Source organism: Gobius niger, assembly GCF_951799975.1.
Source record: "Gobius niger genome assembly, chromosome: 4".
NCBI lineage: Eukaryota > Metazoa > Chordata > Actinopteri > Gobiiformes > Gobiidae > Gobius > Gobius niger.
In genome coordinates, this window is record NC_136855.1 from 23,421,425 (window position 1) to 23,446,075 (window position 24,651).

Consider the following 24,651-nt stretch of genomic DNA (forward strand, 5'->3'; position numbering starts at 1 on the left):
GAGGTAGTATAAAGGAGGAAAAGCAAGGGCAGACGCACAATGACAAACAAACAAACATTCAGTCATTATCCATCACTGTAACGGAAACAGACTAATACTGGCTCGACACCTCAGCTCCATCTGAGGAGAAACACATCGTGTCTTATATCCTTCAGTCAACACAACAACGGAGTGTACGCTGCAGTGCCCTTGCCATCCAGCAAACAAGAAACAAGTAAGAAATCAGGAAGTATCAAATGTAAAGTAAGAAAAACTCACAAAACGCAGGTATAAGTGGTAATTAAATACAGTAGTACCCCGAGGCAAACACAGGTAGATAATCAGCAAAAAAGGACCTACACTTCCCTTTCGCTCCAGTGATAAACTCTTTTAAATATAGTCAAAAATGAGTCCATTCCTGACAGTGTTTTAGACATTCATGGTGGGTGAGATTTTTTCCTCAAAAACAAAAATGACAAACAAATGGAAAAAGACAATGAGAAAGAGTAATGTATTTACCAACCGCCTTGTCATGAGGTAAGTTTCACCTCTTTCTCTCATGCAAACGACACATTCATGTAGAGGCAGCAGCGCAGTTGCAACAGACATTTTGCATATTCACATTTGTATAACCTGGCTTCAGTGGCTTATTATTGCTTCTGTGGATTTGACACTGTTTTTTTCAAAGTTTCCTGATGTTCAACTGTTGCAAAAGTGCTGCTTTACCTCCATTCATTCACACACACAAAACCACACACTGGAGAGAAAAGTGCAGAGCTGTTCCTGTGGCCACTCTCAACAGATGTCCATAGCCTCTGGGTCAGTCCTCGTGCCCTCTTTCAGCTCCCCACTGTCCCCACTGTCCTCGTCAGCCAAAGACGGCGCGCGGCTCCCTGCACCGGACGAGAGGTTTGTCAGCTCTGTCTCGTCGTGAGAGTAGCGCCCTGAGTCGCCCGTCCCATGGCTGCCCTCGCTGCTGGATGAGCCCTCTGTGTCTGTGGGACGTCCGAGAAAAGCCTCCAGAGATGTGGGCTGGTGTTGTGACATGGACAGCTCCTCTTTGAAGGTCAGAACTGTGCTGCCAGGATGGTACTGCAAGGCCTCGGGTCTAGTACTCTGCAATAGAGATAAAAACGTGTGTTACATGTGTTCCACAGCACGGTGCAATAGACTGAAGTCGTGATTTATTATCAAACACACCTGCAGAGATTTGCTGCTCTTTTTGTTTCTCTTGCTGAAGGAAAACCATTTGCTTTTCCTCTCAGTGTTGGGTTGAACAGGTCCAAGCACGTTGATAATCAGGTTTGTTCCACCCTAAAAAAAACAAACCATATATTGAAATCTATATTTGATAAATACAAAATCATATAATCCTTTATTGAAAATACCTTGGCGTCTATGAAGTTGTCAGTATCCATGCCAGACACAGTCACATCTCTATTCTCTGTCTGTTCCTCTGACCCACGTCGAGTGTCTGCTGCTGATGAGGAGGAGCTGCCCTCTGGTCCATAATGTTTCACTGCTGAAAATCTCCTGAAGAAAAACATTAACATTTGGTCATTTTTGGGAGTTAAAGTTAAAACATATTTTGAGCAAAGTGCACGGATTAATTCAAATACCTGTTTTTGCCTCGACAGACGATGACAAAGGCGCAGATGATGATACAAATGAGAGCGATGCAGACTCCAATAGTGATCCCCGTCATAGACTTTTGGTCCAAGTGGTAGAAACCGTCGGAAAACACTGCAACACAAACATGGCAGTGAGCACATCATATCGAACGCTACATTAGCAGTATAGTGACTTCACTGTCTTCTCACTGACTTGTGGAGTGGGTGGAGTCATGGGACAGCCGGGGGTCATGGGCGGAGGACAGAGCCGTCAGCTCCACAGTCGGTGAGTACGGCCCATCGCCCATAGTGTTTGAGGCAGACACTTTCACCAAATACACATGACCAGGCTTCAGGTTTTCCAGGAGGGCCATGGTTATGCTCCCTGTGGGTGAGAGCAGGTTTTTCACGGTATGTAAACATGGGCTGCTTAATGAATGTGCCTTATACTGTAGCACTACTTCTATTACATGAATGCAACCAGACAAGCATTCATCAATTTCATATTACTGTCCTGCCTTATTTGATAACAAATAAATACATTTAATCAAAGCTTGTGTGCCTCTAGTTCATATAGAGCATGTGTTTCTGGTGAGCACAAACAGCGTGTGTCAAAGAACTGAGCTACACACAGTTGGCACTTTCAGAGACTGTTTTTACAACAGGTTCACATTTGACCCCCAATGGCATTCAGAGTCTGCTTTGTGTTTCCTGCTTATATAACACGATCACATGTTTAACAATCCTTTTCTTTTTCTGTGTCATTTTTTTACTCTCCCTTACAGTAAATATGCTGCAGTTCCTTACGCGATTCAAAAGGCTTTAAACAGCATCTTGTTTTAACTTCATTATTTCATCAGTGTAAAGAGTTTATCAGTGTGGAACAAAGCCAGAAAGTCGCACAAGTTCATGATTCACCTTTTTTCTCTCACTATATTACGATGATTGTTCTTACCTTCTCTCTGCAGGACCTGCCAATGACCCGCAATCCACTCCTTTCTCGAGGTGTACAGGATGGTGTACCGCGTCACTGCAATGTTTGGCTCATCCGGGGTTTTCCACGACACAAGAGCGGTGTCCTCCTCGATCAGAGTGACTTTAACGTTTGACGGTGGCATTGATGGAGCTGTGCAGGAAAGAATAAAAAAGCTATGTAATGAAGTATAGCGGGACAATTATAGTAATGGATCAAGAAGCCATTATATATTGTAAATGACTGAGCTCTTCCATTTGACAGAGATTTTCACTTTACACAGCCTAAACAAAAAGTTCAGTTCACTTTAGTCACACTCTGGTCTTGTTTTGACACCGTTCTGATGAAATTGCACTGTGTTAAGAATCATTTGTTAAGATTTTATTAGATTATTTGCTACAATATTAGTTCATTGAAAATTGTGCAGCTCTACAATGACGTCACACGAAGCTTTCCGTCTTACCTTCAGGCAAAGTGCTCTGATAGACGACAGGACTCCAGGGGCTGGACAACTGGTCAATGTGGAGGCGGATTGCAAATTCATACCGAGTGTTTGGCTCAAGATCCTTCACCAGGAGACTCTGCTCACCCCTGCAGAGCAAAGTTACAGAAATCTGAGTTAAGAAAACATATTTATTTGTTTGGTTTAGCAAGAATCGCTCAGGAAACTATAAACAAATATACTTTGTGTAAGCAAACTGTGAGTTTTGTACAGTACAGTGCTTTGAAATGCTCCAACTGTGTTGTTTATGATTCAAGAGTTTTACTGTTTATTGAGCCATTAATCAAGTTTTACTCCTGTTGTGTTAAACTATGGTGAATTTCTAGAATATAATCTTAAAAATTGTTAAATCATTTATTTTTAGGGTGTGCTTCAAAGACAGATTAAAAAGCAATAGACATTTACATTATAGATTAATACATTGACATGGAAATGAGTATGTCCCTTCCTAAAAGACTCAGACTAGGATTAGAGATGTTAAATCACCAACAAGTGGACACAATGAACGTTGCCAAGCATATTTTAACTTGAGTAACTAGACAGGTCACACCACTTCACATTTCTACTTAGATTATTACAAAGTAACATTACTCTCTACCGACCACTGCCTTCATCTATCTCTGCCTTTGATGACAGATGGCAGTGATAAGTGTGGACTCACGTTTGTAGGTAGAGCACCAGAGAGGCGTTCTGCAGGCCTACGGGGTTGCAGCGGACGGTGTAGTTGACTGGCTGGCTGGAGGTGAAGGCAGGACGGCTCCAGTGCAGAAACACAGCAGTGGAGCTGTTAGTTTTGGCGTAAACATTGTGAGGTGGTGGCGGAGGGGGCACCAGGCGATCTCGGACAGCTACGGCACAATGATATTATTTATTACAAATACAGTAGAGCCAAGCAACAGCGCTCGCTAATCTGTCATGTGACTCACAGACACAGCTTGGAGTGCTAATGGTCTGGTCTGCCTGGTAACCGTCCCCCACAAAGTTGTAGGCCAGAAGTTTTACATGGTACTTCTTCCTTGGGTCTGCAAACACAAAATCAAGATGGTTGAAGATGATTTAGGGATGCTTTGACAAAGGGGCCAGGTCTGTGTGGACGTGGGGCCATTGAGGTTTTGCCGGTGATGTGAAGGCGAGCTGTGGAGCAAAGGAACAGATGCTCGGTGCGGCCAGCGCTTTGGTCAGTGTCCGCACCCAATCAGGGGGCAACTCCATCCATCACTGTCCGCCTTTCCACGGCGAATCCTAAAGCTCTTTCTGCAGCCAGGGTCGGCCGGCTGGTCAGTGGTCAGAGGGCCAGTGGACACTCCTGTTGTGGCCTGAACCCAGGGGTTAAACCGGGAACATAATCCCCCCGGGACGACACGGCGGATGGTCAACAGCAAACACAGGCCGCAGTGACCCCGACGGCCTTTCGCACAACAATAGCCGCTTGACCAAATGTCCCACCTATTATGCAGAGTATTCTATTTAAATAAAATAATAACTCTATTATTTTAGTTCCTGAGAAGTTGGCGATTCTCTATCTAATATTAAAAGGCACAAACCTATTGATCGACACAGCCTTTTTCACTTGTTCACATGAGAATATTGCATTTAAACAAGTTTGTTTATTTTTGTCATAGCTTTGAGTCCCAAAACACATGTTCACAGCGAAACATTTGGGGCTTAAAGGAATAGTTGGACCACACAGGGGATGAATTTGTGTCCGGGTGGGTGGACATTTTTCTAAGGGTGGAGCAGCGCCACTTGAACCCCCACGCCGCTCTGCTCAGGGCCAAGGGGGTCACGGCGAGATAAAACTTAGAAAGAATCTGAGGTCGTCACGTGCAATACGAGACGCAACTCCTTTTGACAAAGGATTCGCCTGCACAATATCCTTGGATGAACAAAACAACTCACAGCAAGAAAAACTGTTGGATAATTACACAACTATTTATGTCATGTCTTTAATTATTCAAATTGTACTGCCTCACACAGTAAAATGTGTTTATAGTCACTGCAAACCTTTAGAGTGTGTCAACTCTAGAAGGCTGAGGGATATAGTTTGAAGCTCTATCCAGCCTCACAATACAATGAGCCTGTCTTAATTATGCGAGAGAGGAGCTCAAAGATAGAGGGGGGTTTTGACATCTGGGCCACGACCTTTGACATGGAATCCGGGCAAGTTAAATCCTGCCAAAGGAGGCCGTCTCCGAGGGGGGAGGGTCAAGCATCAGGAAGTGAGAGGAAAACTCGAGAAACACCAAAAGTCAAAAACACTTCGTGAAGGATGAGCCCTGATGGAATTCACTGCAAAATAAGTATCTTTAGAATTATATCCACTACTATCCGCTACTGAGTCTGTCGACCAATAAAAACACATTTTCAATAGAAAACACTGAGACGTTAGAAAAAACTCCTTTTAATATGAAGTGAATCCTGTAAAGTTAGATAACAGTTAGATTACATTTCTAAACAATGAGAGCAGTTCTTGGACAGCATAGTTCTGCTAGTGCCCTGTGCACTTTCTGGGTCGAAAGTCACACAGGTCCCATAAATTATTCTCTTTGCATTTCAGGGCATATTTCAGCCATTTGTGGTCACCCTTTTACAGCCAAAGCGCAGATTCTCTTGGCCTCTGAAGTTTTGTTCTGCCCTACCACAGGCCCCCCAGGCCGCAGCGGGCCAGGCGGGAACAGGGGCCATAAATGTCAACTCCCAAAATGAACTCTCACACTTCCATCTATCATCTCTGCTTCTCCACTTTTGCTCAGGTTGCCACAAATCAACAAATGCTCACAGTCCATCGAGTACACACGGGAGAAAAATCCCCAGTGAGCGCCTGCTCCTACAGTGAGAATATAAGAAAGCTTGTCAGGGTGGACAGCCTGGAGCTGGAGATAAAGCTACTGATCTGCAGCGCGAGGCCTGGTGCCAACAGGTATGAGAGGTATTTATGTGTCGCTGGTGGTTCTTCTTACATACGGAGCACAAACACACAAGTGAGGAAGAGTCACATCACCTTGTCATTTTAATTCAGTTTAAGTGCCTCTTTAGTCCTTTGAATTGAAACCAATATTCAAGCTCTGACCACTGCATGTTCTGCAGTAGCTCCAGCTGAATCAGCTGTACCTACAGTACTCCTGAAATCAATGCTATTGACAAGACAGAGACTGTGCACACTCAGTACAGCAGCCAACAAACAGTGAGTTAATTACATTTGGTAAAGATTATCTTTGTAGACAAATGAACAGAGCTTGTCGTCAGATAATCACATTTACACTTCTATTACAAGACAATACTCATCTAGAGGAAGATACTTGAGCAGATATAGAGTTCTTAATTGATTTCCTTGAGAAGAAAATCAGAGAAGACTTTTCTTCTTTATCAAATTCACAGGAAACACAAAGGTAAAATCCTGGTTAATCAGTGCCAGAGACCAACATTGTTGAAGCTGCAGTTACTGACAGGATGCATTTCCTTTAGGCATGGGGCAATAAACCATCTTTGTGCCTTTCAAAGCCCAACACAATGGGGTCTTTGATGTCAATGCTCCTCCAGCCACACTGCTCAAAGAAGCCATAAAACACTTGATGAATATTCTTCACAAAACAGCTCCTTCCCCTTTAAACCGAAAACTGGAAAGCCTCTTATCAACCAAACTGCAAACCTGTCATACGAAAATATATCTTTACGAAAACATGTAATTATAGCTTGAATTCTTAAATCAATAGTACTTTGAGTTCAAATGCACTTAAAATATAGGCAGCTTCTCAAAGAACTGGTTAGAAACAGCAAAATCAGCTGTCATGCCTTTATTCCACTCTAAATCAGAAAACTTCACACCTTTAGTAATTCACAGGGTCCATCTTTCATTTCTTTCAAAACCCTTCAATGCTGATTTACAAGTCAGCTGCTGGCCACCTGGTTGACCCCTCTGGCCACAGATGGTCAGTTGTCCACTACGCCGGCCCGGGACCCTTTACCCCTCACACCAAAACAGAGTCTAAATCAATCTGACCCAAAGGCCAAGCGAGCTGCGATAAGCCCAGAGCAGCATTTGGTGAAAAGGCGCTCAGTGAATTATACACAGCTGCAGAGGGGTGGAGGTCAGGCGAGTGGGAAGTCAATCAGATTTGAGTTTAAGTTTAAAAAATAAAGTTTTCCTGCACATATAGAAAGCTACTATACAAACATGCACTGTGAGAAGAATAATTGCACATTTTGTGGGACTTACCAAGACCCCCGATGGTGTGTGATTTGACAGGGGTGCGGAGCTGCACTGGGGCACTCTCGGGCTGGCTCTCCTCATGGTAGAACAGTCTGTAGCCCTGCACACTGACTGAGTTTCTTGGCCCCAGTTGCCAACGGGCGACAATAGTGGTGCAGTTAAGGGGCTCCAAATGTAACTCAGGCGAACCAGGAACTGCAGAAATAAAATGACACAATGCTACATTTAGTGTTTATTTCTCTGGCCAATACTTTGTCAAAGATTTTTATTATCTGTAAAAGCTAAAACTTTAAAATGGTGAAGTTCTTTGTTTTTCATCATGCAAATGTGTAAAGAAACTAGTCCTGAGCCGCTCGAGTGACTGCACCATCGCTATGGGCCAACCTGACCAGTGCGTTTTTAGTAGTGGGGGAAACAAGGGCCCCCTGTGGACAAGCATACATGGGGACAATATGCAAACTCCACACAGGAATGCTCCACCCGGCAAAGAATCAAACCCGGGACCTTCTTCCCATGAAGCAAGAGCACTAACCGCTCAGCCACCAGCTCCTGATGAATCCATTTGAAATTAATATACATCGTGCAAAACGAATAATACTAATTGTAGCATTTTGGTTGACTAAATGTAAAGGTATTTTTTATGTTTAGTATATTTTGTACTGTAGAAGTTTTGTGAAGCACTTTGGTCAACAAAAGTTTGACTTTTGACTGATTGATTATTTGAATAACCTCTTAAAGGGACATTTCAGGATTTTTGACATAGGGCCTCATTTCCTGATTAGCCAGAGTGCTGTTGATTTCTGGATATATATATATTTTTTTAATTCACACACTTCTTATATTTGAAGTACCATGCTAGCGCATGTCTATGGTAACTAGTAGCCTGCATTAAAACCTCTTCAGAATCATGGGGTCGTCCTCCAAACGTCACCATATCTGATTTGTAGAAAGCTCCTTTTGTGGGTCAGACTGTTTTTAATGCAGGCTACTAGTTACCATAGACATGCACTAGCCTAGCGCTAGCCTAGCACCACTAAACTCTTCAAATATAAGGACTGCATGAATTAAAAAATATATGTATCTCCCTATGTCAAAAAATTCTGAAATATCCCTATAACCCCCAACTGAACCGAGTGCATTTTCTCCAGTTTGGTTTTACCCAAATCTAAAAGCTTCTTGAAAAAAGCATCAAAATAGCAACAAAAATGGATGAAAATGCAACAAAAGAGCAACAAAAACGTGACAAAAAGGCCATAAAAGAGCAACAGAAAAGTGACAAAAAAGTGAAAATGATGAAAGTGATGAAAATGTGGAAAAAATGTGATGAAAACGCAACGAACATGTGAAAAAACTGGCAATGCAAGGAAAAAGGTCAGTTTCGATGGGCTATAAACTTTTAGATTTGGGTAAAACTGGGCGCTCGCTTGGTTAAGGCGCAGGTTAAGAGGTTAAATCTTGACTAAAACTGAAAGATAAAACACTGCTGTGACCGAGACTTCCACATTTGATCCATTGTCCATGTAGGGCAGCCTCTCACGTAGCTTTCTAAAAAAGTGAAACTCGCAGCTGTTTGACACTCAGACTCAGCAGGGACACCGACCGGGGGAGCAATTTCACACCTTTAAATTTTAGGGGATACATTTTATGAATAGAGGGGCAAAAAAAGTAATAGTAATATTTGCAGACTGTAAAAATGAATACTAACATTCCCCAAAAACTTTAGGTGGTACTATAAGTCAGTTCTAATATTAAGAAAATCTCTAACTGTGTTCCTAATAAAGCGGATGTTTAAAGTTCTGCCTTCATAAAGGTTGTCATACCTTGAGCACTGGATGCCTTTGGTGTGCGGTGGGAGGTCCATGCCGAGGGCTCGCCCCACCCCACACTTGTGGCAGCGGCAATTCTCAGGAGGTAGATGGTGTCTGGCTGCAGTTTTTCCAGTAGATGCCGCGTTTTTTCTCCCGGGAGCTCCATCTGTGTGACTGCGTTGTCCGTGCTGGTGCGGTATGACAGGCGGTAGGCCGACACCTGTCCTCGACTCAGTTTGTCTGGGAGTGGCTGCCACGACACCTGGATGTCTGCGGGACTGCGGCTGGTGAGGCTGAGCTCGGGGGCTCGGAGGGGAACTGTGTGGACACATATGATCCATGATATGCTGTACTTTGCCAGCACCAACCTTAAAAATTAGGGATGGGGATCGCTAATAACCCCACATGATACGTGTTGATATGTTTCGAATAAAGAATGTATAATGGTTTTATTTGGATCACCCACCCCAAAAATGTCCCTGTCAGTATCTTACTAGTCATATGCTCCGTTAATACTTTATTCCAAACCACTTATATGTCAGTAAATATCGCCTAGATATAACATTGCATCTAAGACCGTAGGAAGTGGGGGTGCTATGGGTTCTGTAGCACTCCCTTGCTCCCTCTACGATGCAACTATGTCTCTAATATAGTTCAAAGTGCTCATTGTGACTCTCACCGTCCTCCAGTGTGTCCTGAAACACGTGGTCCGACATGCGGCTGGCTCCCATCGGCATGTAGGCCACCACGTAGAAAGTGTAGTTGCGAGCCGGCTCCAGGTCATCAATAATGTATCGAGTTGTATCATTTCCAATGACAACTTGATATTCCTCGTTGTTTAATCCTAGAATAAAATTAAAATGACACACAGGTCCATGCAATTACTCCAGGATCAAGAGGAACAAAGAGAAATAAATCTAATATTGACATTTACTGTGAGGTTTTCATTTGGGTTTGAATCCATATTACGACATCTATATTATGCTGAAAGCTGCATATTTACACTACAACAGTATTTCATGGTCCAAAAATACAGTACTGATTCATTCATATGTATTTCTGCTTTATTGTGTGGAATTATTCTTTTATTTATTCTTAAAACATCTAAACTCAGGCTTAAATACAGGCTGTAACTTTTTGTATCACATATGAAAGGAATTTACCACAGACTTAAATGTCTATTTTAGGACAGTGGTTCCCAACATGCGGGCCCTGGAGCTTTGTCTGGGCACATGGTCATGTCATCAAAAATATAATTTGAGAAAATTAACTACTATGTCAAAAAAAAAAAAGCTCCCGCACTGTCTCAGTCTTGTAAACTTTATTGCTGCTTTGTTTCGTTCAAAGTGATCTTGGTCAGGCTTAAAGGAGCTTGACGAATTCAGAAAACTCTCTCTTTGCTGTATTTGTAGGGACCGCAGTTTTGGACTGAGCAGGCCGGCCTGACTCCAGCATGAACACAGGGAAACATGATAGTTTGCAGCTGCATAATAATATATATATACAGTATTTTTTTTTCATTCTGAAGCAACTGTATCTTAGTAGTTCGTAAGTAACCATTGACACTAAAAAATACAGCTATTCACTTAATATAGCTTCAGAGCTTGCAGCTATAAAAGGTAATTACCCTCACAGCCCAGAGGCTTTCGGCCAATTCTTTATGTCAGCTAATTAGTGGACTCGTTCAGCAGCCACTGAATTGAACTTTGTCAATGTCACTGAAGAGCAATTCTCAGAGACTGAGCACAAAGACGTTGTGCTCTTAAACAGAAATCAAGACCCGAAACTTTCAGAAAATGGTAGTTATTTTTGAATTAATTGAGGGGGATTTTCAGCAGGTGCTCCCTTGTCCAGTGTTGCTCACAAATACAAGTCACCGGCTATAATTAAGAGCACTTCCTGACTAGAGACGACCTTTTAATGCTGCATTGTATGGACGTAACTCCAGTCGTCAAAAGCTAAAGTTCCCAGGAAAAGGCTGAATGGCATTTTGGCTGCCGAACAACAGCTCTCGTAGTGTACAGGAAGTTGTGTGTTACTACTTTTTCAAAAACATTTAACAAGTTTGGGTGAATTAGAACAATGTATTTGACTGTGTTTAAGAATGCACTCGACAATGTGTGCAGTTGACAGGTTTAATTACCTTCAGCCTTCATATAATGCACTGAATACGCGATAACTTTGTCCGAGTTGAACACAGGTCTCTCCCAGGCCAGCAGGATGGCAGAGCTCGACACAGTGTCCGCCCTGAGGTTACGCGGGGCGCTCGGACGATCTTCAGACATCACCACAATGAGGCGTGCCATAGACAGTACAGAGCCCAGATCGTTCTCCGCCTGACACTGGTAAATGGCGTCGTCCTCTGGAATGATCTGGTTAATAACCAGTTTGCTGCAGAGAATAAAAAAAACACAACATTTACACATTGGAGCGCTAATTTACCTGTTTACACAAATTGGACAAACTGAACAATTGTTTTTATCTTTATTTACTCTTTGTCAGTGTTCGAATCGTATTTGTCAGATACCTGTTGTACATCTTGATACGTCCATTAGAATGAACTTTGGCACCGTTTTTGAACCAAGTGATTTGAGGAGTTGGGGCTCCCTCAGCTTGGCACACAAATCGAGCTGTACCGGCACGTGGACGGGTCAGACTCTCTGGCCATTCAACAAGAGCAGGTGGTACTGAAACAAACAAAAATGCAAATTAAGATGACTATATGACGTGTGCAATAATATATAGTAGTATAATCACAAACTACTTTACCCAGTACAGTGACGTTGGCAGAGGCGATGGTGTGGTTTCGGGTGCCAGGTGTCGTAGCTCTGCACAGGTAGACCCCTCCATGTTGAGGCTTGATATCCGAGATAATGAGGTTGCCGTTTCCCAGCACCTTCGTATTGTAGACATCAATGGATCTGCTGTCTGCCCGGCTCCATGAAATGATCGGTCGTGGGTTGCCTGTGGCCATGCACTCCAGAATGACGTTCTGATGCATGGACACCGAGATGTTCTGTGGCCCAGTAATAATGCGTGGCCTCTGGGGGAGCCGAGGTCGGGGAGCTACAGCGGGACGACAACAGTAACAGTATAGTCAGTTCAATGTGTCGCTTTGTTGCTTTGGGAAATCATGTTTGTTTTACCCACCTGGAGTAACTGTGAGGGTTGCTTCTACACTCCGGCGGCGACTGGCGATGTTTGTGGATATACATCGATAATTTCCGGCATCGCTTTGTTGTACACCATAGATTTGTAACACGCCATTGGGCAGCACTGTGATTCTGAGGTGACAGATAAACGGAGCATTCAGAGTTCAAAACATTGTTTATGTTAGTCTAATGCCGATAAAGTAACAGCACAGTGTTTACCTGTCAGTGATGAGGGGTAAAGTTACTCGATTGAACTCCCACGTGATGATGGGAGGAGGGTGCGCATTGATTTTACAGGAAAATCGAGCCACTGAGCCTTCAGTGACCACTATGGAGGTGGGCTGGATTGTAAAAGCAGAGATACCTACAGAAACACAAGAGCCAACAGGTTTAAATTTAAATACTGTGTGCAAAATCCATATTAAAAACATTTTAATTTTATGGTTCATAAACATGGGGAGGGGGAAATCCACAGCAGTATAATTTAACACACACATAAATCTTCCATTGTGCTACAAATCTGAAGATGTTACTGCTACAGAATTGTCTGTAGACCTCACAATTAAAAAGCTAGTGTCTAGTGTCCCATCTAGTGTAGATAGGACACAACAGTAAACAAACTGTATAGACACATCTGATTTATTGGAAGACCCAACACAGCCTGAAGCCACAGAGCTGCTGAGTGCTGCTGGAGGTGATGACTGGACTGGAACAGCAACATCCTGCCAGGATTGGGTTTCTCTGAAACTGAGCCGCTGTCAGCCACCAGCTGAGCACCCAGCAAATGAAGACCCATGAATTACAATAAAGTCTTTAAAAGAGGACCATCCCAGTGGAGCAGCCAGGGGCCACCTATACATATGTGGATTTCAGCAGGAATCAAGCAGTTTCAGCTTTTTATTCTTTCTTTGACAACAGTTCCTCATGGACCATAAAGTCCTAAGAGCCATGAGGTCATCTGCTGCGGTACCACCCCCTTCTGTGTTCAAAAGCTGCAGAAACCGCAGTCATTTGTTAAAAGAAATCAATTGCACAGCAGTTGAGAGGATTGACAAGAGGATTTGACTTTTATTCTCTTTAAATACAACATAAAGACAAAAGACTGTGCACATCCAAATCTCAAACCTAACTCTTTGCTCTTAGTCCCTGTTACTAAACTTACGCAATCCCACTATCAGATCTTGAGAAATGGATGAGCAAACACACTTTAACCTCTGGCCCATCCGAGGCTTTTGGTGCCGTGACCCATCAACACTAAACAAAATGGAAACAGAGCTAAGAAGGAGGAGGACACTGAGTTAAGTGTTGGCCTGAAACTCGAGAGCTTTAAACGTCCATCTATTTGATCAGCACTGTTTTCTTAAGGCTAGAATTTAACCTGTGTATTATTTTATTCAAGCCACTATAGACTTCATTATAGTACCGCCCAAGTTGTTCTCTAAGTAAAACCAGCAAAAGGACAATACCACGTCACAGCCTGCTATGCTATCCTTCTCACCTTTTGTAAATGTATATTATTCTTATCTTAAATAGTTTTATCTTGTGCATGTGTACATATTCCCAAATTGTGTATCTGCTTTATTTTCAGCTCTATTCATTCATGTGTAATGCTCATTATCAGTAGTTTTCTATCGCTGTTGAATTGGCTTGTAAGCTTACTATTATCGAGGCGCTGTGACAACACAACTTCCCTTGTGGATTGGATACGGTTTTCATTATAGGTGCTTAATAGCGAGTACAAGCAATAACATGAAGCTTTTTGTGAACATGATGTACCGGATGATGTATCACAGCATTAGGCCCCAAACCTGAACCACTTCAGCACGTGATACTTGTTTTGCACATGAGCAAACGCCTGGTAAATGATCCCCTTTGTCTAAGTGGGGGTTAATCAGATCTAAAGTACGATTAAACCGTCTTCAAATTCCAAAAAAAACGAGATACAACAGAGGAGCCTGAGCACCACCTCCAGTAGCCCACCAGACGCACCACACTTTGAAAACCGCTGGCTTACAGGAAATATACAGTGTCATTTATGGGGGGCTGGTTGCAAGTAGGGGTGTAAAACAGCAGGGGAGCTTGGTGGATTACTTCTACACAGGGCCTGACATTAACAGCATACTGGTAGATTTCTGTTTTAGCTCGTAACTCTCACTCTCATTTTGACTAGTTGAAATTAATATGTAGATCTGATTTTGCAAACAACACCTACATATTGTCCACCTATTATCCACCTTGATGTATCATATAGATTACTACATATAAGTGAAAGACTCAATAGTGGCCAATATGCAAAAAAGTTCATGCCAGAGTGGTAACAATCTAGGAAAATAATAAAGTTAATTAGTTAGAACAGTAGCCGCCCTTTGCAAGACGCAGTTAATCAAATTAGATAAGGCAGTTTTAAGATCTCTTGTGTTTCACAGACGCAGTGAGAGGATTACCCCACTCACCACATTAACAGGCTTTTACAGGTGCGTTGAAGTGATATGACTGCAGGGCATTAGTGATGAGTTCACTGATCCTCTGCTGCTCTACTTTGGCTTTCCATTCATCCCAATGATGTGGGATTGACAAACAACGGGATAATCATTGATTATTGACAAACCACAAACACGGCGGTGGAAAATCTATGACTGCTCGGGTTGGGCCAGAGCCAGCGAGCAAAGAGTGATGGTGTTTGCCCAGAGGCACATAATGTCTCTTAAAACCATCAAAGTAAACACATGAGAGCCTGGGATCATAAATCTGCTTTGTTACAAGTTATTTATTACAACAGAACTAAACAAACTGAAAGAAATGCAGCGTCCTTTCTCTCAGAAGTATTTCAAACTGATTGGACATTAGTGCATTAGTGCATTCACCTTCAATGCCACCTCTCACCTACACAAACGCCGTCATGCCATGTCCTGTCGTTAACATTAAAAATGCAGACGTTACAAGTGTTTTTATTGGTGAAAAATACCTCACGATACATTATTTACTGTGAGCTGGTCACGTCTCCTTAGACCTGACTCAAAACTTTCCTGTGAGCATCACTAACTGGTCTCCATGGCGATGTCACTGCCTTGCTTTGTTTACAGACATGAGGTTAGGTCACCCTCCAAATGCTCTACTTTGATAAACAACTGCAAAAACAGCATCGTCGGTGTGTGTTTGGCATTGTTGGCCAGTTTATGCATGTTTTGAGTTTTACAGTTTGAAATGTTCAGCACGTTTGCCTCTAAACGACTAAATCACATGAAGCATTGCTATTGCCTTATTTCTTACAGTACAAATTACCTTCAGTCCAATGGGAGCTGTGGGAAGTGAGGCTGCAACAGATGGGCCTGTTGATGCCAGCAGCTCTCCAAACCAAAGGTCAGTGGACAGGTCAGGCCCAAACAAAGCTCTCATTACAAATACCAGGACTTAAGTTCAGCCACAGAGTCTTACCCTGGTTTTGAGTTGGTTTCTCCACCAAAATACACCTCTGTTCATGAACGTATGAACAACTTACCCAACAGCCATTTTAGCCCGAGTTGTACAACCATTAATTATTTTCAACCCCAGCCCAACCCCCAGGATCCAATCTTTTAGGGGAGACATTAAAATTGATCATTTGTTTCTCATCCTGGAGGCGGCATGTTAAATTGATAGCCTTGAGCATCAGGAGGGCAAAAAGAGGACAGTTAAATCACCATAACTAAAGTGACTAAACCTGCATAGTTCACATGTGCTAAAGTCACAAGCTGCTCACAACCAACATACAGCTGCAATAAACCACTGTCTTTAGAACTGTCTGACACACGCAGCGACTTCTGTCCCAGATAGCAATAAAAGTTTCATTTATTGGTGGTTGTTGTTGTTGTTGTTTTACTAAAATGCACTGGAATAAATTAAAGCAGTACTAAGTAACTCATGCTCCTAGAGGCCATAAGCGCCACTGTAGGTGTCGTAGCATGTCGCGTTTTTTTACTCACTCAAACTTGGCTGTAAACACTGCTAAAGTGGAGCTAGTACGCAGTTTGCTTTGCCCGTTAGCCTGTTAGCTTCTTCTTCGTGATTCCATTAGTGTGTATTGGTGACTCCGACCCGTAGACACGTAGACAGGAAAGCTGCAATTGTGGTTTTTCTGGCCAGATACACCAGGGGAGATGAAAGACCTCCCAGTCTAAGGTAAAAAAGTTACTTAGTACTGCTTAGTACTGCTTTAAACTGCCATGTCCACACTGTATCCTGACAACTCCACAAACGCAGACTTTTCTACACCCGTATACAAAACTATGGGCTCATTTACTGGTCAAACTAATAACGTTACCATGGATACGTGCAGCTTGGAGAAAAAAAAAAATCCAGATTTTCTGTCCACATCTCTCCGTTTATACAGCATTTACAAAAGTCTCCACTTTGCAGAGAGTTTACAAAAATATTCAAAGTAATGATGTAATTTATCTGGATGCGTGTAGCCAGAAGTACAAATATCTGTGTTTACAAAAGTATCTTTGTAGGTGTGGACAGTTTGTCTGTTTCTATGAAGTTGTTTTGTAGACTTGGGACCATTCAAAAGATATGGAATAGTCTCTTGGATTGCCTTGGAAACATTGATGTAGTGCAGAGGTGTTTATTGAGTAGTTAAGAGGTGCTTAAACCGTGTCCACATCTTTAGTTTGGCTTGGAACCTAATAATCCTCATTACACCTGCAGTAAATAACACACTCTCTGGCAACGTGTGCCAATTCAACAGGAACTCTGAGGGCCACGAGAAATTGGTCAGAGAGCCGCACTTCGGACACAGCGGATAAAGAGCTATAGATATGCACATGCGTTCTTCACATTCCCTACTGAGTGTCAAATAAGATAGTAACAATGCAGACTTGCCACTCTTTTGGCTCTGTGACTATATTGTTGCCATGATGACTTGCTATCTGCTAGATATGGTGTATCTTTCGGATTACACTGTTCAGACGTTTTTGATTTGTTACGTATTTTTGCTTTTTATTATACTTGTGTAATAGTATTTTGAGGAAACCATATGACTTCTGTTACTCTCCTCATCTTAGATCTTTATAAAGGGAGACTGATACTGATGCATTAATAAAAAGAACGTCACTACAATGACCTCTTATCAATCACTAGGTGCCCGGCAGATGTGCTCTCTCTCAGGGCCGGCTGAAAGGACAGTCGAGTGACCAAAGGCTGAACAAAGGCTGATTCCCGTGGGCAGCATGACCTCTTAGGACTGGTCCGGCCTGTGGGGGAGCAGTGCTGGGACCAGGAATCCTCTCCTCTTCCAGTGCCTTATCTCCCCTGCAAACTTCTCCAGTCATTCATCTGGGGCAATTTACCCCGGCCAAACAGTGATCACATTGTTGTTCTGTCTCCTAAGAACAGTGCGTTACATAAGAAGACCTGCTAAATGCTCCTCAGGAAGATTGTGTGACAAGTAGGTCTGAACAATTTTGGAACAAGAGCACTTAGTTATTGAGTCTAAATTTATATTAAGATTTTGAACTAAACGATCATCTAGTAAAAGAATCAAATGCATTTCAGATCATCTGTATAGGTCTAAGCTGCAGGGTTAGTTTACACAATAAGAAAACACAATAAGAAAATGTGGAGAGAACAGATTGTTTTGTTCGCAGAGGAGATTATATCACCTAAATAATTAGCAACTTTTAAAACAGAGATGCAATTAATCTGGCGATATAACACTCTGTTACGAGATATAACTTAAGGCACAATTTCTTGAAACGTCTGCTTCATTGAAAAAAAAAAAAAAAACTTTGAGGAAGGTTCAAATCTTGCCCTGCCCGATGTCTTGGATCTATTGAACTATTTAAAGCGACCTTTGACATCTGGGCCTGCTGCTCGAGGTCCCCATAGCAACCTTTCGTGTCCAGCAGAGGAGAAAAACATGATTCAGGCCTGGAGTTGTTTCGATTCAGGACTTTTCCGGCCCAGATCATGGCCAGATAGGTTTACTTTAATCAGTCCGGGGTGACTGAGTTTACCCAGCCATGTTAGATTGATACATGCCTGACTACCTCCTCAGTCCCAACTAAAACTATGCAGAATTACTGAGTTTCAAATGAGAGCAGTCGTACTCAAAGTCTGGTCTGGTTCATATAGACATAAGGCAGATTTTACAGACTTAGGTCCAGCTTTAGTCAGTTTAGTCTTGGCTGTCCTGATTTTGTCATTAATCAGGCCATCCTAATGCTAAAGTGTGATACTTGTATAACTCAGCGTTTATGTTTATGTTCTCAACATACGTTTATGTTGAGAATAGCTGCATTACAGCGTGGCAACTGTCTTTAGCTTTCCTTCTTCCTACTACGTAGTTGAAACTGGACATGAGAGGAATATCCTCTATTTGTTCCTGTGCAGTGGGGCTGTATTCACTCAGCATGGGAGGCCAAAAAGGGAGTCAACTTTAGGAGGAAATCTCACCACTGAGATCACCATCAATCAGAAGTCTATTGACAAATGTCACATGATGAGCCTCGAGTGTCACATTCCTATTCAGCCAGGCCAAATCCCTCCTGTCTTTTGTGCCGCAGTGACCAAATGTTTAAGGTTACCCTCCATCACACTCGCTCCAGTCCTACACAAACACTAGCGCCTGGGATCATACCAAAAAAAACACGCTCAAAAAGTAGGAATATTTATCCAAACTGTGTTGTACAGATAGTACACAGTAAAAATCCACAACACACAATGTGGGGGAAAAAGCACTGTGGGGAATTACTCTACAAAATAACTGATTTGAACAAAACTGATCAACTTTGCAACGTCTAGTCATTTGCCATTCCTTCTGTGGTGCTCATCGTCACAAAGAGAGAAGCATAAACATGAACTATTTTCTGAACAACAACAACTTAAAATGAAATCGAACTCTGGTCCAAACTATAGAAATTTGCATAACCATGGCACACACATTGAACTGCAGCTCTCATTGATCAGTAGACAAACAACCTCCCCCTAAAAGCCCTTTTTTTTGTCTATCCAGGGGGCGAATGTGGACAAAAACACCCTGAGAAAGCCCATTCAAGCCTGTGGCAGGAGTAGTGTGGCAGAAAACTATTGTGTGAAGCCCCCACAGCCCCAACTGACCTGGCAAGACCTGCAATAAAGTTTGGTCATTAGACACTCAGGGCTGGGTTGTGGTATCGGGAAACTGCACATCACACGTATCTGCGTGTGTGTATGGACGCTGTTCCCAAAGGCAGCCTCTGATACCACTGTGCTCTCCCCCAGTGAGCATTTGTCAGGTATGTGCAAATTTTATGAGCTTCCAGATAGGCCCTGAAGCTGGGCCTAAGTGACAGTTTAAAACAAACTAGTAAAACTTTGAGACACCATTTATCGGCTCTTAAAATTAAAGGTGCACTGAGGGGTACACAGGGGGTTCACAGAGCAATGTAAGATCGACACATTTACTTTTATTAATTGCTACAGTTATGGTCAAGCGACTGTGACTTTTTGACCCAAAGAATCTATAACATTTGTATAAAAGTTGTTCCGGCACGTTTTATCCACGGCAAACACAGCTGTGAACAGAGATGATCACATGTCGTTTCAATAATATAAAGGGGAATTAACCTACATCCCAAGAGCTGGACATTAACAATGGCAAAGTCAAATATTAAAAGTTTTCATCTTCATTATTTTCCTTTTTGGTAGCAACACATTTTGTCCTCATATATATTATTTTGTGATATATTGTTATACGTTTTTGTTGTACTAGTATTGTATCAAAAAACAGGAATCCCGGGGGCCTCCTTCCAGTGGGACATGCCCGGGATACCTCGACCAGAAACAGATGCCCGAGCCACCTCAGCTCCTCTCGACATGAAGGAGCATCAGCTCTAATCTGAGCTCCTCTCAGGTAACTGAGCCCCTCACCCTGTCTCTAAGGGTGCGCCAGCCACCCTGCAAAGGAAACTCATTATCATGTATCCGCGATCTTGGTCTTTCCCCCAGATCTCATGGCCATAGGTGAAGGTGGGAACATAGATCGATCAGTAAATCAAGAGCTTTGCCCCCGACTCAGCTCCCTCTTCACCACAACATCGATCTCATGCTCCATCCGTCCCTCACTTGTGAACACGACTCCGGGATACTTGAACTCCTCCACTTGAGGCAAAACAATTGTAAGTCCAATATGTATCCTGTGATACATATTGAATCATCATGACGAAAGCAGATCATCCCAGCATTAATGACTATCACACATCTTACAATTAACTCAACTGTGACCTGTGAAAAACCTAATTGGCTCGCAACTTTTGAAAAAACAAAACAGCCGTAATGGCCAATAACAAAATCATTCACATCGCTATGATGAGAGAAAACTCTACTGTACATGACCCAACTTTTCTCTTTGAAAAGAACCACCTCTCTGGTGACTACAAACATAAAAGAGTTGCCTGTGAATATGGGTCTTCCTCCCAGCAGCAGAACAACTGTCCCAGGCTGCTCCAACCTTTCACTCTCCTCATTTGCACATCAATGGGCAGATTCCCTTTCCAAACAGTGTTCTCTTACAGGCGTCTACAGTGACAGGTAAGTAATCGACATACTCACTTGCGATTGTTACACGGGCTTTCTGGCTCAGGATTGCTCCGTATGTGTTCTGAGCGAGGCATTGGTACAGCCCTTCATCTGATTTGTCCCCACGTCTGCTCTCCACCTCCGAAATAAAGAGGGAGCCATTGGAGAACATGTATACCCTCTCCGTTTCCACCACTTTGAGTCCATTCTTCAACCACTGCACATTTATGGGGGACTCTCCGCGCACGTGACAGTCCAAAATGACCGACTCTTTACGCATGACGCTGACATCCTGGGGTTCCTTGACAAAAAAGAGCTCACTAAAGCATAAAACACCTGTGGGGAAAAATAAAACACAGGCATTAATGATGGAACACTCTGACACATTATCTTAGAGACAGTTCACCACTGCAACTAGGGGCCGTTGGTAGAACACACCCTTAATTGGTCAGTGTTGTGAATTGCTAAAAGTATATAGGCCAAATAAAATAACCGATCACACCTTTTAATAGCCATATGATCTGAGCCTTATCTGCTGTGCAAGGGGGAGACTGATGGACCCCATGAGAAGACTATCAAACGAACTCAGCCCACACTTCAGCCATTCAGTTTAAAGCGAGATACTGCAGGCGAATGGGGAACATTGTTAAATGTAAAGGTATCTTTTTGCTGTAGATTGCTGACATAACTCTAAGGACAAAAATGGCGAGTTTTCTGTCAAAATCAAAAAAAATGAATTTAGCTAGATTCAAATTGATGGTTTTATTTGCTTGACATGAGTTACAACGACTTTTTCAGAGGGGATTTGGGATAACTTGTTTAGTTTAAAAAAAATAAGCTTTTTTTTTAATGGAAAAGTTGAAATTTTTTTGACAATACAAACTCAATAAATCAGGCGAGGAGTTAAGATATTAAAAATCCCTCTTAAAACATCTACAAAATAATGTTTAGTCCAAGGCTGGAAGTCTGTAGGTTAAAAATGAATTCCGATTTCCTATATTAATCTATGGAGAAACATTGAATCAGTGCCATATTTAAACATGTTATTGTGATGATTAGGTATGTTTTTTGTTTCCATGTTAAAGTTTATATGTTCAGAGGCCAACCTGAAAACTTTAACTAGTCACATCTCTATATGAAATACATCTAAACCACTAAGCAACATATAGGTGGTCGAAGTTTAAGTTAAGTTTAGGTTAAGTTGCAGTCCAGCCACTTCTCACTATTCTCCAACTTTCACAGCAACTCGACAATGACACATTATTGAATGAATCTGCTCACCTGATATTGGAAGTAGGAGGATGTAAAGCACCGAACGCTGATTTAATGTCCTTCTGCTGGGCGCCATTTACTTGAATTGTCGTTGCATGCTCGCTACTCTCTCATCGCTCCTCTCTCCTGTGGTGACCGCGCGCGACTGACCAGCAGCGCGCAGCTCGGAGGTGCAGAGGTTCCCCTGCTCCAGCCCTCTCCTATCTCTCACTGGGACGGACACACTCAATCAATCACGCGCATCAGCGAGGCACGAGGCCGCAGCGCCACCTGTAGCCACTGCCCCGGACCAACAACAACACCATGAGGATCAACCAGGCAACTTGGCAAGCAGAGGGGTTTAAAGGCACTATCCCTGGTTTTTTACTTTTTCTTAGTAACGGATTAACATTTGGTTTGTCCTCCTGTATTATATTGTAAACTTAGATGTTTGTGGGGAAAACACATTGCCTTTAATTATAATGCATTTGGAACGATTTTATGTAATTGCAGGCGAGTTTTCAAGCATTTTTGTGAAAGTGACCCTGCAAGTCGTCCTTTAAGAAGAATTGGGATGCTACAAATACAGGCAGTGTCAACATGTTATACTCATTATGACGAGTCCACCTAAAGACAAGGCATTTATTTGAACCACAACACGAGCAGTTCAATTTGCCAATGAAAGAAGATGGCACAATAAAAAGATAACCCAGAGGCACTGAAGTCTTTTAAGGCCCAGGACTTAAGACCCTGTATACCAAATATATGCATATCTATGATTAAAATCCAATTTTGTTTTAGGCAAACATAAAAATACAGTGGCGATAAAAAGCAAGTACTGTTCTCCATTTGGAATTTCTCACATTTCTGCCTAAATTGGTCACTAAATGTGGTCTGATCTTGGTCTGTGGTCTGATCTTCATCAAAATCACAGGAATGAGTAAACAGTGTCTGTAATATCACCCAAACAATTACATTTGATCCATAAGATGTAAACATCACAGGAGAGTGTGGAATAAGTAAGTAAACTGCCTGAATCTCACTGAACAACAGCCGCTTGGTAAAGAGAAATCCTGATCGTTGTGAGCGTCTAATCTGCAACTACAGAAAAGCAGTTATTGCTGCAAAAGGAGGATCAGCATCTGTTTAATACAGGGGTTCACTTACTTAGTCAACGCAGGTTGTGAATGTCTCGGGTTTTTCTGCAAAATATCTTGATACTTGTGAATACATTTTTCTATTGATGATATTACGTTGTCCAGGCCCTGAGGCAACAAAACAGCCCCATGATGCTCCTGCTCCAGACTTCACAGTGGGCATCGGGTTTTGATGTCGGTGTGTTGTTCCATTTGTCCTCCACACATGACGTTGTGTTTTCCCCCCAAACTGTTTAACTTTGGGTCCAACTGTCCCCTAAATATTTTTCCAGTAGTCTTGTCTTTTGCAAGTTGAATATTTTGGGGGAAAACGATCAACCTAAATGCACTGTTCAAAGACAGTAAATAGATTGAACAGTGCAGGCTCAGGTTATGTAGGGCCAGGCCTACAGAGAAATGCTGTCACTAGGGCTGAATTAAAAGGGTGTAGTAAAAATGTACAATTTGACGGTAATAGTGCCCTGTTTATGATCATTCCTATGATACCAATTGCACAGTAGCTACTAAGGATTAAAAAAAGTAAACTGTGTTAAGGATAAGTGCACATATTGAGGGGTTTTGTCCCAACATGCAACAACCATTCACTTTCATCAGGGCGGCTGGTGCAGTATTGACATGACCAGATGCACTACAACAAATGGCCAATATTAGCAACAAAAAAAAATGTTAATGGAAATGAGTTCAGCCCTTGTCTTTTAAAACTAGGCCCAGCAATTATAAAGAGGCTTTGGTCTGAGCAGGGCAGCTGTTGTGTCAATGTCGATATTGATCCAATGACCACCTCTCATTGTGGAGACACCAGCCCCTTCCTGGGACATCCCACACGCAGATCTGCCCTGTTCAGGAACAGGGCCGGTTCCCATCTGTGATCACAACACGGACAGCTCAGTTGAATAACCTGAAATCTTATTACATTGTACACATTTACTGACATGGGCGATATCATATTTCTAAAGTAACACTTATGAATTTACAATGAAATTACAAACCAAAATCTCATGTTTTTAAACTTTTTTATCCAGTTTTAAGACTTACAAAGCCACTTACGCACAAGGTCATACATACAGTGTTGGGTAGTACCTGAACACTGGTAAAGTATTTATAAATACCCTCTTTCATTTGAGGGTATTTAGAATAGTTACTTTCCTAAAATCAAAGGAATACCTCACAGTACTCATCATTAAATTTCAGTTTCATAATCATAACAATCAATCAAAACAGCCGGGGAAAGGTTTAGCTCTATGTCATTCTGGGCTGTGGAGGTGTTTGCAAAGTGCTTTTTTACATTCCTAATTAATAGCAAATAAGTTCATAACAGCTGGAATCTAGCTGCATGTTTGTATGCATGTACTGAATACAGTACTATGATTGGACAAAGTAACGGAATACGTTACAGTATTCTGTAACTAAATACAAAGTATTCTCCCCAACATTGTGTATATATTGTTTGGAAAGAGCTTATTACAATGTGTAA

At 42.2% G+C, this 24,651-nt stretch overlaps 1 protein-coding gene across 1 annotated transcript; it reads right to left on the reverse strand.

The window, feature by feature from the left end:
- prtga (protogenin homolog a (Gallus gallus)) lies at positions 1-22,171 on the reverse strand. The gene is made up of 19 exons (XM_079555213.1): positions 22,051-22,171; positions 20,803-21,105; positions 12,454-12,598; positions 12,233-12,366; positions 11,852-12,148; positions 11,610-11,769; positions 11,226-11,473; positions 9,762-9,926; positions 9,095-9,400; positions 7,281-7,469; positions 3,991-4,086; positions 3,726-3,912; positions 3,026-3,153; positions 2,545-2,715; positions 1,804-1,974; positions 1,599-1,722; positions 1,368-1,512; positions 1,180-1,293; positions 1-1,095 (listed from the first exon to the last, which is right to left on the reverse strand). The coding sequence occupies exons 1-19, from the start codon at positions 22,115-22,117 to the stop codon at positions 775-777; spliced, it is 3,471 nt and encodes a 1,156-aa protein (XP_079411339.1). The 5' UTR covers positions 22,118-22,171; the 3' UTR covers positions 1-774.
- Between the last annotated feature and the right edge of the window lie 2,480 nt (positions 22,172-24,651).

Bases quoted from the DNA above. Each gene is read 5' to 3' on its own strand.
- prtga (XM_079555213.1), bottom strand. From the start codon at position 22,117: ATGGCGCCCAGCAGAAGGACATTAAATCAGCGTTCGGTGCTTTACATC. The intron at 1,723-1,803 runs GTCAGTGAGAAG...TTTGTGTTGCAG, and splicing joins TGACTCCACCCACTCCACAA to TGTTTTCCGACGGTTTCTAC. The intron at 1,513-1,598 runs GTATTTGAATTA...GTTTTTCTTCAG, and splicing joins GTCTGTCGAGGCAAAAACAG to GAGATTTTCAGCAGTGAAAC.